The sequence below is a fragment of the Schistocerca piceifrons genome, chromosome 5, assembly GCF_021461385.2.
Source record: "Schistocerca piceifrons isolate TAMUIC-IGC-003096 chromosome 5, iqSchPice1.1, whole genome shotgun sequence".
Lineage (NCBI taxonomy): Eukaryota > Metazoa > Arthropoda > Insecta > Orthoptera > Acrididae > Schistocerca > Schistocerca piceifrons.
The window spans coordinates 429,997,412-430,016,118 of record NC_060142.1 but is presented as its reverse complement, the minus strand read 5'-3'; the positions used below and the strand labels follow the sequence as shown (position 1 = coordinate 430,016,118).

The window sequence follows — 18,707 nt, the reverse complement described above, 5'->3', positions numbered from 1 at the left end:
TTTCAGTTTTAAACACAAAGATAGATCATCGCAGTGTGTGACGTTACTAAAATACCACAACACATATTACAAGAGTAAACGTCTTTAGTTTCGATGTCGTTACCTATGCCTGGTTGCTGTTCCTAAGTTATGTTCTTTATTCACAAACATCACTTTTCACAATTAGGCAGTGTCGATGCTCTAACTAGCAGGCGAATTCGTAAATAATAGAATATAAATGCCTGTGAAAATATTTGTAGATACTTTCTTTCTTCCTACCTGCTACTGAGTATATATATTTTTCTTTGTGATAGCTATGTTATGTTTTTAGTAACGCTATCAGTTTTTCGACTACATTTCTGAAAGATTTTCTTTTATAAACTGGAACAAATTAAAAGTAAGATGTCCCATGTAACGAAAAGTGTCTACTCTTTAGAGGTAGACGCAGAAAAATTGCTAAGAAAACGAAACTGTTAGTCCTGCCCTCGGGCAACTTACGCCGCCATACCGTTTTACGTAACTTCGTCACAGCCAAGCGCAGCGTATGCGGTTCAAGGTGAAACATGTGCTCCCTGTGACTGGCAGAACGTTATCAGTATCACATTTTGGCGTTCAGTTTGTAAGAACTGGCCCATTCACATATTTTTCTCACAATAGCAATGAAAGTGAAAACATTTTTATTCGTTATCACATCACCTCGCTGAATGAATCATCCCGACTTCTGCTTGCAGCGATTTAGTTCTACCACGGATAATTCAGCAAAGGTAGATTTAAACCCCCCTCCTGCTGTAACCAAATAGCAACATATTCCAGATTGAAGCCTGAATTTCATCACATCTAAACTAGAATCAGTACTCATGGGCGCGATTCCATGGAGAGTTAAATTTTTTTCACACGTGCCTAGTGGCTGAGAAGGAAACACGAGAACGTAAACAACTAAGAGCTAAAGTTTCATGACTACACAACTAAATATTCATGCTTTAAAATGTGCGCTACTGTAGTAAAGGGAGGGAGGGAGGGAGGGAGGGAGGGAGGGAGGGAGGGAGGGAGGAGGGAGGAGGGAGAGAGAGAGAGAGAGAGAGAGAGAGAGTGAATTGAGTCAGAACTTAAGGTGAGTATAAAAAACAGTTTGTTCACATAACAGAAGACTCAGTAAGTAGGAACCTGAGGAGGGTGAGTTATGTATTGAGGAAGTGTTCTAACTGCCACGTGCAAAATTATTTGCTATTATTTGTAAGCTGAAGCTGGCTTTAGTGCACAAATGACTTCTGCGAGTGATGGGCAACGTTTTACTGAGGACACTGTAATTCTGTGAGAGAAGGAAAAAGACTTGCAGGAACAAGGAAGGAAATGAGATTGAGTTTAACGTCCTGACATCGAGGTCATTAGTGACCGAACACAAGCTCGGATTGTGTCAAGGATGGCGAACGAAATCGGCCATGTTCCTTGCAGGAACAGTTGAACAGAATGGAGAGTGTCTTGATAGGAAGTTGTATGACGAATACCAACAGAGTGAAACTAAGTTAATGGAATGTAGTCGAATTAAATCACATGATGCCCACAGAAGTAAGTTGGGAAATAAGACATTGAAAGTAGTCGCTGAAACTTGCTATATGGGCAACAAAATAACTGACGATGTCCGAAGCAGGGAGGATGTAAAATGAAGACCGGCAATAACAAGAAACACGTTTCTGAAAAATAAAAGTTCTTTAGCATCGAATGTAAATTCAAGTATTTTCTGGATTTATACAAATACGTTGTATCCCTTTACGAAAGTGAAACTTTGATGACAAGCAATTCAGACAAGAAGCGAATATAAGCTTCTGAAATGTGATGCTACAAAATACTGTTGAAGATTAGATAGGTAGATCGAATAACTAATGTGGCGGTACAGAATCGATTGTGGTGGGTTGGGAGGGGGAGGGGTGGGAGGGGGGGGGGAGAAGAAATTTGTGGCACAAAGTACTTAAAAAGGGGACCGATTGGTAAGATACATTCTGAGGAATGAAGGAATAGTTAGTTTGGTAATGCAAGGAATGTGAGGAGGACGGGGGAAGGGGGAGGGGTGTTAAAACTGCAGAGGCAGACCAAGGCTTGAATACAGTCAGCAGGTTCAAGATGACGTAGGCTGCAGACGTTATTCAAAGGCGAAGGTGGCTGCATAGGATGAGCGTGAAGAGCCTCATCATATCATCTACAAACTGAAGACCACAACAACGCATCAATCCATCAATCTACTAAAAAGCTCCAGACGGGCAGCTGTTTCACAAACATCAGATCCAGCACAGACTACTACCTGCAGTGAAGTATTTACAAGTGATTCGTTCATCTCTTCGTCCTTCCCCAAACCGCACTTCATCACTAAGGCATTGACCTATCGAATGTTGAGGTACTCCCCCTCCCCCCCCTTCCCCCCAATGCCAGAACTAATTGCGTCAACATCGGAACTAATTGCTGCGGTAGCATTTCGATACAAGGAACTTTTCACCTCTTGACAATGGCCGAGGAGTACTTGGTGGATCGTAAACCACTTGACCGGCTGGAAGCCCGAGAGAATTTTACAAGATAACCTTATGCACACAGCGTCTTGGGCAAGCGGTTAGCCCTAACCGGAACACATCAGTCAGGACCCTCAAAGAAGAAAAATATTCTGAAATTTTTCGCACATTAAAAGTGTGTAGCCTTGTATCTCCTGTATCAATCCTGGTAAGTTATAGACAAACGTTGTAACACTCCACATATACATTTTAACGACCCACGATAAGAATTACTAACAAGTATACAAAACTCAAATTTAACTAATGATGAAGATAGCACAAGTTACAAAATCTCCTGGCGTCAAGAGGGACTTCAGGAAGATGATTCAGAGCGTACGACTGCAACACAGCTTTGTGTTTGAAAGTCAAACGCCCATAACGGAATAGCTGCAAACATCTGAAATCAGGCACCACCGAAGGACGCCGACAATTGTGCGACCAGACAGTTGAACGAAAGTATACGGTGGAAAAAATGGGCAAAATATATCTTTCATTTTCTTGATATAGTCAGCCGCCTCGTAACTGATTTGAAGCTATCCTCCGTATCTTCCCATACCGTGCTAATCGTTTCCTCTGCCTAATACCCAAAGCACCAGCAATAGTCCGTTATTCGTGTTTCAGTACTGTCGGTCCTTACAAATTTTTGCGATTTCAATGGCAAGTAAACTTGTGCAAAAGACGTCTGACTAATTGGCCTCATCTTTCGCAGAGGGCTTTTCCGCAGACTTGCGAGGGGACTTTAAAAAGCAAATTACATTTGTCATCCCACGCTAAGATCATTGCGAAAGTAAAGTGTCGCACGGTCAGAAGACAGCACTAGTTCTGGGTTTCCAGCAGAGACAGCTCTGCCGCGGAACGTGCAACAGGTGCATCACATCACGGTGTGTGGTTGAAATGGCGCGACAACTGCTAACGTATACCAAAGTTGAAGTACGCGAGAAATACGATTATTGTGGGCAGAATTTCTAAATAGCACACAGATTCACTGCGAATTTCTGGCGGTACATGCACCAAATGCAATGTCACGTTCACCCATAGTGAAAAAGGTGCCAACAATTTGACAGGCCTGCACAGACATCGATGACGCTGGTCGTTAAGTCCAAATCGTGATACATCAATTTCCATGTTTTCCGTAAGTTGAAAGAATATCTGTGAGGAAAAGATCTTCCTAGGCTGAGGACGTTCACACAGCGGTTCTCAAATGGCTCCGTGGCCAACGAGCAAATTCTTGTCGTCAAGGAATTGAACGATTGGTAGAACGTTCCGATAGTTTTTTTACAGAGGCTTGGGGACTATGTTGAAATGGTGTCGTGTAACGTCTGTGTGTAATGCAGTATTAAATACAAGTTACTTGGTGGACTATAATAACGCGTAACTTACTTTTTGAAGTCTCCTTTTTGAAGTCTGAACAATTTGGGAAAACAGTTTCATGAGATACCAAACGAGCTCTTTTGATGAGAAAACCATTCTCTCTCTATGCCACCCTGTTTATTTTTTTTTACGTTCTTTGACAGTTAAATCTTGAAGATATGTATTGTTTACCCTCTTTTGACTGCCTTAACGAATATTACTTAATAATGGTTTGGCAATCTTTAGCAGTGCACAGGATAGTGCCATAAAAGCCTAATCTGGATAGTACTAAAGGTAAACATAATACATAATCAAACGGCGGTTTACTTTTTAAAAAGTATTACACGATTGTGGCTCAACGTCATCGAAAACTTGTTTTTTATGATTTCCTTCACTCGACTATCTTACGTTACTTTGCTTTTAACTCTGTGTCTGACAGCCATCTTTGGAAACGGTTACTGAAATACGCGCCAGAGTATTTTGACTTCTGGTGTATGAATAGTTAACATGTTGCTGTAGCATGGGTGTCTGGAGAAACTTTCCAGAGGGAAGCGGGACTCTAAAATTGCCATTTGTGATATAAATGAGTTGGTCAGTATCGAGACGTGACATGCCACAAGAACTAAATTTTACAGTCGACACGAAAAAGTAATTTTATTCCGGAGAATTGATGGTTATCCTTCACTTTTAGTAGCGTACGAGAATTCTGTAATGAATATAAACTCTGTATACCAGACTCCATAAGTGAAAACGGTTGGGCGAGGTGTGGCGGTAGTGAGGGTGGGGGGTATGTGTTGTAGATTCTGGCGCTACTGTAGGATAAGAGGTGCCCAGAGCAAACTTAGAGTTTGCGCCCCCACCATTTCCCCCACTTGAAATCTCCCAATTTTTTGTTTGAATATCACCGGTAGTTGGCCTGTTTATTGAGATCAACGTGATTTTACGCTGAAGTAAAAGCTACACGTATCCAGAATTCATTTTTGTATGACGGATCAAAAGATGGAATAACACAGCTCAAATTTGCACTTCTTGCAAAAATAACGCGGGTCCGTTTTCAGTTTCATTGCTGATCAATGAAAGCTGTAAGAAACCCAACAATAAAAGCACTCTCGTAGCGTTGCCTCTCTTGGTTTAACGAGAGTGGCTGTACCATATGGGTAAAACCAACAACCGAGCCTCTCTGTCAGGGAGAGGTAGGTCTTGCAGAATTGTTGCTGAACACAGTCCTGTCCGAATGTCTTCAACATTCGCTTTCGTACACCTCCGACCCCTTCCCATTTTAGCGCCCTCCAATCTGTTTTCCTTTTCTTCCCTCTCCCACTTTGCCCCTCACTTCCTCCCTTCGTCTTTCGACATTTCTGACTATTTTCGCCTGTCACAAAACTGCCGCCCCACCACCTCCCACGGGACTCGGGCCCTAGACACACGCCCCGGCTGCCGTGTCCTATAGTCCGATTCACGAACGACGTCGGTTCGCGGAGGTCTAGGCGCAATCGGGAACCGCACAGTTGCCTGCTCCAAGCGACAGCTGTAGTGCGCCCAAAACATGTGATTTTCGCTTGAAAAAAATCGTGTGTTCCGCAAATTCTCTCTCACTTGTTTATGCAGAATTTGTCGCTTACTACTCCAACAGTGATCACAACTAACAAGAAATGAAACAAAAATGACTACGATACCGTTTAAGGTTCGCATTGGCTACAACACTCACAGCAGAGTGTTTAGAACACTACTGAACGCCCAGCGGCTGTCTGAAAATGCGTGACTTAGATGCGCAGAACAAGCCTACACACGGCCGCCATCGTTAGTGACTCCAACTGTAGATACGCCACTGGGTATAGGCAACAGCATGGGTGAATGTAACAGGTTACGCGTAGCTTGGATGTAATCATCAGAACGAAAGAAATCCTGCTCTTTTGAGGAGCTACAAATGGTTCCGCCGCAGTATAAACACGTGATTAGCGAAAGACGCTGTTGCAGCAATTACAGAGAACACCTACGGTGAGATCGCTTAATTGCAGTAACAGCCACAGTACCTGTGTCGCTCGAAGTCTGCGAATCTTCCAAGAAGAGGGGCGGTGATACAGACGACGCACGTAACGTCGACATTGCGGTTGACGCCGGTCCTAAGTGATGGAATAAACCGATTACGTACTACACCAAAAAGCACAGCTGTCATGCAGGTGGATTGGTTTAAGGGAATTGATGACGCAGCTAGCTGGAGGTGGGAGCGCCGCGTGTATTAGCAGTCGCGGCGCGGGGACGGAGGAGGGAGGGCCATCAGGTGGGATCGAGAGGTGGCGGGAGGTGACAGATGGCACTAGCGCATGCTCATATAACCGCGGCTCGCGGGCTGCGCAACTTGGCCGGGTAACAAAGCTTGGCAGTGTGCGAGGAAGCGGCCGCGTAACGCGCCGACGAGCGGTTGGCAGGTCGGCGCGGTCCGGCTGAAGGACGGGGCCGCCTCCGCGGGCGTACGGTGTCGCAACGGCGACAGACGCGGCCGGCGCTTGGCACCGACGCACCGGCGCAAGTATGCGAGCTGAACGGAGCGGAGGCGGCCACGCGACGCACTACCGCCGAGCCCGCTGCTGCGGAGGCACTGCCGCGGACGTGCGTACGCGGCTGAGCTGTCGCTACTGCCGTCGCCCAGCTGCGCCGCCTGGCGGCCGGCCAATCGCGGGGGGAGAAAGCCGCTCCACCGCTGCCGGAACTGCCGCACTCGGCGGCGTGCTTCGGAGTCGCCGTGTCGAGTTCTCACTCGCGTACTTCCACTCGCTCAGGATCGTTTCCACACACAGTGAGGTGCCAATCACGGGATAGCGATGTGCACATTTCCGGATGGCGGCGGTACCGCGTACACAAGGCATAAAATTGCAGTGCATTGGTGGAGCTGCCATTCGTACTCAGGTGATTCATGTAAAACGGTTTCCGACGTGATTATCGTCGCACGACGGGATTAACACATTCTGAAAGCGGAGCTGAGTCGGAGGTAGACGTACGGGACATTGCGTTTCGAAAATCGCTAGGGAATTCAATATTCCTAGATCCACGGTGTCAAGAGTGTGCCGAGAACACCAAATTTCAGGCATTATCCTCTCACCACAGACAACGCAGTGGGCAACGGCCTTCACCTAACAACCGAGACCAGCGGAATTTGTTTAGAGATATCAGTGCTAACAGACTCGCAACACTGCGCGAAATAACCGCAGAAATCAATGCGGGACGTAAGACGGAAGTATCAGTTAGGACAGTAAAGCGAAATTTGGCGTTAATGAGCTATGGCGGCAGACGACCACGCGAATGCCTTTGCTAACAGCACAGCATCACCTACAGCACATGTCCTGGATTCGTGACCATATCTTACCGTCTAGTAAGGTCATCCGAAGACCAGTACCAGTTGCAAAGCGATTTAGAAAAGATTGCTGTATGGTGTGGCAGGTGGCAGTTGACGCTAAATAACGAAAAGTGTGAGGTGATCCACATGAGTTCCAAAAGAAATCCGTTGGAATTCGATTACTCGATAAATAGTACAATTCTCAAGGCTGTCAATTCAACTAAGTACCTGGGTGTACAAATTACGAACAACTTCAGTTGGAAAGACCACATAGATAATATTGTGGGGAAGGCGAGCCAAAGGTTGCGTTTCATTGGCAGGACACTTAGAAGATGCAACAAGTCCACTAAAGAGAGAGCTTACACTACACTCGTTCGTCCTCTGTTAGAATATTGCTGCGCGGTGTGGGATGCTTATCAGGTGGGATTGACGGAGGACATCGAAAGGGTGCAAAAAAGGGCAGCTCGTTTTGTATTATCACGTAATAGGGGAGAGAGTGTGGCAGATATGATACGCGAGTTGGGATGGAAGTCATTAAAGCACAGACGTTTTTCGTCGCGGCGAGATCTATTCACGAAATTTCAGTCACCAACTTTCTCTTCCGAATGCGAAAATATTTTGTTGAGCCCAACCTACATAGGTAGGAATGATCATCAAAATAAAATAAGAGAAATCAGATCTCGAACAAAATGGTTTAGATGTTCGTTTTTTCCGCGCGCTGTTCGGGAGTGGAATGGTAGAGAGATAGTATGATTGTGGTTCGACGAACCCTCTGCCAAGCACTTAAATGTGAATTGCAGAGTAGTCATGTAGATTTAGATGTAGATCGGATGGACTCTAGACGACTGGAAAATTGTTGCCTGGTCACATGAGTCCCGATTTCAGGTAGTAACAGCTGATGGTAGGGTTCGAGTGTGGCGAAGACCCCGCGAAGTCACGGACCCACGTTGCCAACAAAGCACTGTGCAAGCTGGTTGTGAATCCACAATGGTGTGGGCAGAGTTTACATGGCATGGCTGGGACTTCTGGTCCGACTGAATTTGTCACTGAATGGAAATAGCTATTTTTTGGCTACCTCGAGACTATTTGCAGCCATTCGTGGTCTTCGTGTCCTCAAATAACAACGGAATTTTTATGGATCACAATGCACACGTCACCGGACCACAATTGTTCGCGATTGGCTCGAAAAACATTCTGGACAGTTCGCGCGAATGATTTGGCCATCCAGATCGCCAGACATGAATCCCATTGAAGATTAATGCGACATAATCGAGACGTCAGTTCGTGCCTAAAATCCTGCACTGGCAACACTTTAGCAATTATGGATGACTATATACGCAGCACAATTCAGTATTTCTGCAAGGGACTTCCACAGACGCCACGGCGACTTGCTCCACTACGCTGGGTAAAAGTAGGTCCGGCTCGATACTAAGAGGTATCCCATGATTTTTGTGTCACGTCACGACAGTGTAAATACTCTACAGACCACTGTCATGTAGACTAGCTGAGTACTAGATGTCGCGAGAATATCTGCACCACAATAGGGCGGAAATGATTTTCTCGGAAGTTATTAATGCCGAAGTTTCCAGGATACACAACGGCATCTAACAATTTATTGCAGAATACATTACGAATAACACTCATTAAACGTCCGAAAATGTTCAGAAATATAATTTTTCTAAGGAAGTAAACAATGAAATTAAGGAATGATTTTTTATTGAGGATCTCTACCCAAAGCTTTCTAAACAGCACAAGTTAAGTTTACAAATCACAACAAAGTACAACTTCTGCGACCCACTTGCACATAAACACGCAACAAAATTAAAAGGTCATTTAGATTTCGCGTGCGAACTGCACGCCCTAATGCAGCGGTTAGTGACACTTAGCTAAGGGATGTCGAGAGGGTTGCTATCTAGCTGGTGCCTAGACACCAATGAATATATGTTTCTGTACTGGGAGATTTTCAATGTGCCCATCAAAAGTGTGCAGGTGACACCGAGGGAGTTGCCGAAGTAGGATGTTATAGACGGACACTTTGCCATTTCATTCACGTGCGTGTCAATGTCGCAGCCCTCGCCCCTCTCCTGCACCTGCCACATGGGAACAGGGGTGGTGGGGAGAGGGGGGAGGCAAAAAAGGAGGGATGAAGAAGAGAGATAAACACCCTTTCTGCTTCGGATCACGTTCAAATTTCGTCGTAAAGTTTTGAACGGTCCCTAGTAATTACACGCTGTATACCAGAGAAAAATTGTAGACGCGCTACACTCCAAAAGGGCGAGATCATATTCAATGTATTTGCAGTCACATGACGTCCTTAGAGAAGGGTTGAATCGTCCGGTGGTGTCTGAGCGATGTCACACACTGTCTAGAATGCCGTCCTGTTGAATATTGTACAGGAAACTGTCGTTTTCGATCGCGAAATGTATGGAAACAAATGCCCAAAGAAAGAAGAAGCGTCATTCAATCCATTTATACGTCTTCTGAGGCTTTTTCGCGTCTGTTCTATGCAGTGGTGTGTCCGGACGTTTTCCTTGGCCACCCATAAGGAAACCGCGGAATTTCAATGCTCAGTGCCTTGGTTCTGACCTCCATCGCCGAGGCTCAAGAGAAGGATTGAGATGTGGGTAATGGGACATGAGACTACCTTACCAAGGACGTGTCACGTCCACGGTGACGGTAGGCTGAATTGTTGTGAAACATGGCGCCAATGAAACATCGTTATTCCATCTTACACTTCTCAAACTTCTGAGCTCCGGCTTTTTTCCGCTCGTGTCGACAGCCTGCCGTCTGAATCGTCGCCGAGTCCGACGGTGAAGTGACAGGGCGCCACGCTATTGCACCACTACAGAAGAAGGTTGTAGGTTCCCTAGAGCGAAAATTAGAATATGTGCATCGCAATGGGAGAAAATGACGGTTTCAAAAACGTGACATACAATTTTGTTGTGCTGTGTATTCGTAAACATAGAATATATCACGATACACACTGTGATAGAATGAATGAAAGATAATGCGAAAAATATAGGGACAGTAAAATATTAGATTTCCGAATTTCAAATCGCGCACGATCGCACACACGATGTCACACAAAGGAAAATCTGGAATTCATGTTATACAATATACAAGTATATTAATACGTATCTCTGGTGTTTCAGAAGATGACTGCGCAAAAACAATGAAACATAGATTTATGATACTAATCATTGGATAGATCATCTCTCCAAATTTTTAACTCGAATTACAGGTGGGCAGCGACTGTGATGCGGAAAACGTCGGTACATTCATGCTACTCACTGAAGTCGCTCCTGTGGAGTCTGCGAAGGTGAAACGGCACCAATCTGCTGTGGTAATCTGTTCGTCGAGTTGTCCATCTGCAGGCGCTAACTAATTCGAGGTGACAGTACGGAGCGCATAATTTATCTTCGAGGGTTGTCCAGAAAGTAAGATCCGATCGGCTGCGAAATGGAAACCGCAGTGAAAATCAGAAATGTTTTATTTATAACATTTTGCTTCCACTAAGACAGTTGTAGCGTTGTAGCAACTTTCCATTACCCTCATCACATAAGGCAGCCGCCCGTGTTTTCCGCCAGTTCTCTACACTGGTCTGCAACTCATTGTCTGTGCCAAAATGTTGTCTTCACAGCTCGCGGGCCACGTGAGCAGAGATGAATATCAGAAGGAGGCATGTCTGGGCTGTATGGTGGGTGGTCGAACACTTCAGATCGAAAACGTTGCAGGAACGTCTTCATTGTCCCTCCAGTGTGCGCCCGAGAATTCTCATGAAGAAGGAAATGCATTACAGTTACGTTGTGGGATTGCATGAAATCAGGCGAAATCTCTGGACTTGGCGGGAGACACCATTTTACGACATCTTTACGTGCTCACTCTGCGCTCAGAACAGCGAAGTGCAATGTGACGCGATTGACAGGCATACTAGAGATGCTGTCCAACACATCTGTGTAAAGCTTCATCTCATTTTCACTGTGATTTCCATTTCGCGACCGATCGAATCTTATTTTCTCGGCACCCCTCGTGCACGTCCCGTCACTCATGCGCCGCCACCGCCGCCGCCCCCCCCCCCCCCCCCCCCCGGCCGCCTTCTCCCTTTCTCCCTCACAATGGTGCGCTCTGCAACTACACCACGGCGTGTAACAATTGGAGAGGCCCCATCCACTGATATGCTTCATTTTTCTGAATGTCTTTACGTTTTCGCGTGGTCGTGTTCTGAAACCCAGAGATACATACTTCATGTTTCTCGATGGCCTGGTGCAAGACTTTCGACGACAGTTCGGCGTCTTGCGTGTCAATAATCTACCGCTTTTATCCAACCGAGGAAACGGGATCTAGAATTTAACGCAGAGTCTGAACCATGTGTCATTTCTGGCAATCCGTCACATCGTTCAAATGTGACTGAAGACAAAGAAAATTTCTGTCGTCCGACCGGGATTACAACTCACAACCCCTCTGTTTCCAGGCACGAGCTCCACCACAAACGCAGCAGGCCCGATAGGTACTTGTGAATAACTGTGAGTGTAAATAAACGGGCGGAAGGTTTGGATTGTTTACTTGGCTGCATTTCTGACACTGTGATAGCAACGTGGTTGACTAGCTGAAAAAATTGTTATATTCTCGGATACAGTCCGTTCTATTCCGTTCTAAATCATTCAAAAGTCTACTTGTTACGCTGGACATTGTTTTCGTGCTCAAACACCGTTTGACAGATCTTAATTGATTACAGAAAAGACGGCTTCCTGATCACTTACTGCTGGTACGTTGCTATCCACATCCTCAGAGGACGGATCCCTCTGAGTCCTCCTTTCTGGGTCTCGCAGTTTTCATAAAGCGTTAGGATATTTTGAATGGGGATGACTGGTCAATGTCATTCTTCAGAGACACACGAAAAGATCATCTAGATCGAAGGTTGAACGAACAAAGATGACTATTGTAAAACATGAGCGGAGTAGAAGTGCTTCCATTTTTTTGTTCTCTCTGGCTTCCTTATATTCTGCTAAATACGAGCTAGTGCTATGTCTCTTTGGAGACTTCCCTTCTTCCAGAACATGACGTATTTTTAATACAAAATAGCCGTAATCTAAAACGGTACAGCGTCAGATATGAGACAGTAAACGAAACAGACATAGGTTATGTGAACAGCTAGTCTCCACCTTTATGTAACAAAAGGAAACAAAACTAAAGTGAGGAACGATAGAAATAAGTTTGTTAGCAGGACGAATTCTTAGTCCTACTTTTTTTTTTTTAAATTGTAATAGTCATATCAGAAGTGTACCCTTGGTGCCAGCAAGTCATTAATGCTTATTTTCCACTGGGCACTACGTCAGTGTTGAAGAGTGGACACTAAACGGTAAGTCTATATGACAAGCGTAGTCCACTTCGTAGTGCTGTTAAGACTATGAATGAAACAGCAGGTCGCAATGTTTAGGTGTGTTTATGAGACGACTGTTCGATGCAGAGAAAAAACGATCAACGCACTTGTGTGTGTTCATATTAAGGTACCACATATGAAAATATCTGAACTTGTTCCCAGTACACCCTGTATACTATTGACCAGTATAATTGGAACGCTAAGAAAGTGACATGCAACAATCATCAAATTGGCAGAAAGTTTCCTACAATCATGAATATGCAAATGATCGGCACAAAGCAGTTAGTAGATGAGAGTAACGGCACCAATATTCTTTATGTGAGTAAATATTACACAGTGGGATCTCATTCAGAAATCGCATCTGAATGTAGGTTTCTTAGTGAGAAGATCCTGTTATGCTTCGTATAAGAAGGAAAAACGTCAACTAACATGTGTCGGAATTCAACAGCAGTAGGACCGTGACCTACAGGGATTATGGTTTATCGTTCCACGCAATTACTGTTGGCTACGGTCGGGATTACAGAACATCAAAGCGAATAAGAAATGTATGGATCCAAGATACCTGTAGTAAACGGCGTCCAAGAACTCAACGGCCCTACAAGACTAGCGCTTGAGTCGAGATACGTTTTATTTTTAAAAATGGAAATGTATAAGTTTTTGCTCATTTTAACGTGCTGACGTATCTTGTTTGTTAGTTTTATCGTACAATGAAGGGACGGAGAGCGCCTCTGAAGATGACCGTCGCAGCTCTGGACGAAACGTCAGGAACGAGAAGTTTCATGGATCGCTATCATACAACCCGAAAGATTCAACAGCAACAGTTGGTGCCTTCGTTACAATTTTCATAAGTGACGCGCGAAAATTTGGAATTATTTTGCGAAATGAGTTACGATTTTTTTTTTCAAACATCAGTTTTATTGTCACGACAGGATGGCCAGAAGCAGCGTCTAAACAGTCACAACCAGTTTTTCGACAATTTTTAAGTAGAGTAGCGCAGTGTGTGTATTTTATAGTGCCTGTAAAGATCAACGGAATGTTTCTTCGCACATGCATTCATTTTTGCAGACACTGCCCTACTGAATTTCATGCCAAATCAAGGCAGAATGACGAGCTAATCAATATCTCTCCCTGTGCGGTTCTCTACGATTTGACTGGAGCACTACGGGACGTAGACATTTAGGACATTTGGAGGTCTGGGTCGGTCCTGGAGGCGTGCTCAGGTGGCCGAGGTGGTTACGGCGACCGCTCGTGTGAAGCGGGAAATCCAGGCTCCGAGTCCCAGTACGATACAATGTCTAGTAAATCGTATAGCCGTTGTTTAATCGTATTCGCAATTTGTGAATGTATTTCATAGTCATAATTAAGTTCTAGCAGTTGGTTGTTTCACAAACAGAAATTATTTTTATCAAAGATGTTTTTACTGACCTAGAACATTAGCTAACTTCCCTTTGCTATGGAAGTTAATATTTGTACATTGATTTCGATACTTATTCACTATATTACTACGTGTTTTGAATGTTCTTGAGGCACGCTGTTTTCGAAAATTACTCTTCAGGAATCAGCGAATAAGATATTACGCAACCAAGATTAGAATCACAACATGCCGTAAGTTTAATACGAATCGATAGGAGGCCGAGTTTGCGAAGGTAACAGCTATTTTGCTAGTCTAAGTTACACGCCACAGTAACCAGTAACTTTGTATACCGTTGTATAAACAGATTTCAGGAACGACCTCAGGAAAATAGTTATCGTTATGAGGCAATCAGTGCTTCTATTAACCGTGAAACTACTGCCGGAGCACTAACATGTATCCGCGACTGTGGTGTCAATGTTATTTCCAAACGACGCCAGCTACAGCTGATCAGAAAGACAGAGAAAGTTGAACCAAACGCGCATGCTTTTTAACCTCAAATTGTAGCAAAAGCTGGTTTTCCTACGATAGGTGGCTTAGAGCCCTAGGCGGAGATTTGGAGTTTCCCGGAAGCGAGCATCGCTAACTTGCTCGCTCTTAGGGAGCCACGGAAGCGCTTCTGCGGTCAGTGTCGTCGATCAACGCGCGGAGTGAGAGTAGAGGGGAAGGGTGCGGGAAGAGCGACCATCGGCGGAGACGGGAAACGAGGTCAAGGACGTCTCCGGGAGAAAATAGAAGCCGGCCGAGCCGTGGGTGGCGGGTGCGGGCCGCCTGCCCTTCAATTGGCGCCCACAGCCTTGTCTAATAGGCGGCTGCCTCTCGCCTCTTGGTGCTTTACCGCCACAGGAGTCGGCGAGAGAGCAATAGAGCTCTAACAGACCAAACCTGATAGGGTATTAAAAACGGACACATCAAATAAAAGCGTGTCACAATACCTTTCACTTCCCAACAGCAATTAACTACTGAGACATGCGTGGAAGATATGCAGCTACGAGTAAAAACAGTTCCTTTAAAGACAGTGGACAAGATACTGCAACGGAGGAAAAAATGGAACATTGAAGTTTAACGTCCTTCGACTGAGAGATCATTAGAGATGGAGCACTAACCCGGACAGGGAATACAATCGTTAGTGGCTTTCTCAAAGCGATCATCCCAGCATTCGACATGATACATCTTGTGAAGCCACTGGAGACCTAAATGTGTGTAACGTTTTTGTTTACACGTGGATTCACGGCCTCGGTATACTTTCCAGACGAAAACATTGTCCGCTATGGGCAGTTCATTTTCAGATTTATTATTAATTTTTTAAATTTAGAAAATTTGTACAGCCCATATCGGACAACGTTTTCATTTGAAAAATATGCCGAGCTGTTGTCCTACCAACATTTCAAAATCTTACTGTCCATAACAGACAAAGTTTTCATTTTTAAAACCGTGGCTGTGGACCCACTTGCAAAACAAAAAAGGTTGGACGGTTATACGGAGATTTGAAACAAACTCATCCCACAGACGAGTCCCATGCACCAACTACCATGCCACTTCGATCGTTAGGACTGGGCTGCAACGATGTTTGGGCTTGGGCCAGATAGTGTACCTGTTTAAGCACTAGGTACATATTCCGGATGAACGAGATTCAACAACAGATAACTTAGCAGTGGTCGCCAACGAGATCTTTTCCCTATACCAGCTACGCATGTATCAGAGTGTCACATTTCAACGCTACCATAAAACACAGGGCAATGAAATTTGTAATCCTTTCGCTATAGCAATTAGCGAAGTTAAATAGAAATTATTAATTTCTGTTAGAAAAACTCATGGAGTTATTTGTTGTATTATTTAACAATTTAGTGTTAAAATATTGCACGTTTATTTTCAGACATCCTGTAATAAATACTCTTATCCTTCCAACATTGCAAATCATTATTCGCAATAACTGTCATTCGCAATAGCTGCCTCCGTAGCCGAGGTCGCTGACGCACTCCTGTGAGGTGGCGCTCAACTCGGATGTGAGCTGGTTCGAATCCTGGAGTCGAAGGAGTTTTTACCTCCAGTGTTTGCCCAACAAGGGAAAGGGAAGTGGTGACGTGTCATGTTCATGGTTGCTTGACACTCTCACTAGTGTCCTGGATTAAATTACAAACCTCTTTGCAATGCGTTATACTGTGAAGACATACGACAATTTTGATGGTGATCCGAACGTCATATGCGGACGTTAAGCTCGCATGTGCATCCATTGTGATTTTGGGTGAGAGGAGTAGGCTCAACGGAAATCGCTTGCATTGCGAGGGATATAGCCATTGTGTGAAGAAAAAAAATGTCCTTACCGATTAGGTGGTTGAACCTTCTACTAGTAGTCTCCAAATGGAGGGTACGCTAAAACAACATTTTTCTGCTCCTTCGTTTTCAAATACTATTTCCTTTGGGCCTACACTTCTTTCATTCTTCGAGAATGATGTTTCTTCTCTTCTTGTGCTCATTTTATTTATTTTTCTGTCCTGAAAGACTGCCTGTTCTATTGCTTCTTTCAAAAGCGTTCTGTTTTTATTGTGTACAAGTCGACTCCCACGTTTTAGATTTTTTTGCTGTTTCTCTCAGCCATGTGATTTTCGATTTGTGTCTGTTTAGTAAGTAAAATAGTTGTTCAATTGTTCTGTTTTTATTCATCCTGCAAATGTGTCCGTATAATTTTAATCTCCTTTTTCTCATTACATCCGTTATGTTTTCAACTTTTGAGGTGCAGTTATGTATTAGATCTTAATCTGCATTTTGATTCACTGCTAGATTTGGGTACTAGTGTTTTTCATACTACTATTCTTTCAACTTATTATCTGCTTTCCTAATTCTTGATTCGTAGTCAGTTTATGAGTTCCTGCTGATTACAGTACTTCTAGCTAGACCACTGTTTTACAGTGTTTGTTTTCTGTTTCTGGATACAGATTTTTTACTACACATTTCTTGTTAGTTGAAACGCCCTCTCCATTTTCTGTATTGTAATCTATGCTGCTATCTTTTACATGTCTTACATTCGCCCCTCTTAACTTTCTTCTTCTGTCCGAACCTCACTTGTTTTTGGCATTTCGCGCACACAAGCTTTACACAATGTCTAAAGACACACAAATCTGTAGCAAACAAACAAATTAAAAGTTAAGAGGGAGGCTTTCGATTCTTGTTTTGCTATGGATTGCAGTGACAGCGTAAGAAACCTTCGTAAAACTTGCAGCTTCTAAAGGTGTTAAATTTTAAGTGCAGTGAAGTATAAAAGTTTCCAATATTGACAGTGTAAACGCAATAGTGAATGTAGTATTTGCATACCAGGCTGACACAAAACATTTATTACAATCAATATGCATATCGAAATGAGATTAAATAAACGGCAAGTTATGCAGAAATTCTCAGATATTTTAACTGGGGAGACCTCTTTCACGTTCCTGGTTTGATGTGATTTTTCCTGAAAAGAACCAACCCTCCCCTGTACATCTGGATAGGAAGTGAAAATTTAAGAATATTAGTGTGTCATGAAACATCTACTTCTTTTTCGACCATTAAAACCAAAGTTTGAAAGGATACCATGTTTTCCATAGTGTTTGCCGCGTTGCAGATGCGAATAAATGGAAGTGTTGACTGGCTTTCCGCAAAGTTGTCTCAAATTACCACACAAAATATTCGTACATTCAGTGAACTGTACGGCAACTCCAACTGCGTCACAAAAAATTTCGCAGCACATTCGATGAGAAGTCTTAAGAATATACCAACTACTATTGTTTAAATGCTCATAGAATTTTTCGCTCCGATCGGACGGCAATGCTCGTTGGTTCTCCGGAAGCAACAAACATCTGCTAGATGGAATCTGAAAGCAAATCCGGACGTCAAAACTTTAAACTTTCGATGAGACGGTAGCAAGCTAACGCATTTCACTGTTCGTGAACGTATAGCCCTATAAAATCATTAAGTTGTTTGTATCAGCTATCTAATAAAATGTTATGGAATATCCACGTATATGCACGTTTATTTCGTGAAACGCAACATATTAGCATTTCGACAAGCCTCTCCCCGATGTCACTTCTTATTGTCTGGCCCTTAGGATGTAAACTGTAAGTAAGCAAGCGTGATTCCTTGTCGATCATACAACTGTTCCTCCCACACACACGTTCGCAGGCTGGCGGACGTGAATACTACACAGAGCTGGCCTAACAGCTGCCAAGAGAAAACGCTGCTAGTTTCACGTCTGTCTGGTCGATGTATCGAATGGCGAGTGCAGTATGGGCAGACACATGGCACGCGCGGCCTCGCTGTTGTCGGGGGCGGAGATAAGGCACAAGTACATCATTACTTCGCTAGCTCTGCTGGGGCCAGGTACTCTTCCCAGCACGTAGTATGACTGGTGTACCTCCATAAGACGTCTACTGTAGTCCTAACATCGAGAACGCGTCAGTTTTGGTGGTATATTTGCACGTAATTATCAGTGTATCGGTTATCAATGAGGTAGCGCAAACTTGTTGGTATTTGTTTCATAGGCCCATAGTCAATATTTGTCTAGATGAAAAGAGATTAAAATATCTTTGGCGGGTCAAGAGGTATGTTAAGTGAGAGAAGCTAGCTGATGAAAGACATCAGGACACCTCTATGTAATGCTGTACTGATTATTAGGCAACCACCGGAAAGTTCGGGTTTGGCGAACGCCTGGAAAACGTTACCTGCCATGTGCAGCACCAGCAA

The 18,707-nt window shown here is 44.0% G+C and overlaps 1 protein-coding gene across 8 annotated transcripts in view; it reads right to left on the bottom strand.

Annotated features, from left to right (window-relative positions):
* The window catches only part of LOC124797825 (hepatocyte nuclear factor 4-gamma), a 652,273-nt gene that overhangs the window by 152,693 nt on the left and 480,873 nt on the right, over positions 1 to 18,707 (bottom strand). For 6 of the 8 annotated variants that reach the window (XM_047260860.1, XM_047260861.1, XM_047260856.1 and 3 more), the window contains exon 2: positions 5,900 to 5,989. The exons of the other annotated variants lie outside the window; for them this stretch is intronic. In XM_047260860.1, coding sequence (XP_047116816.1) covers positions 5,900 to 5,989 — 90 coding nt within the window. The remainder of the gene's footprint in view (positions 1 to 5,899; positions 5,990 to 18,707) is intronic. 8 annotated transcript variants of the gene reach the window in all.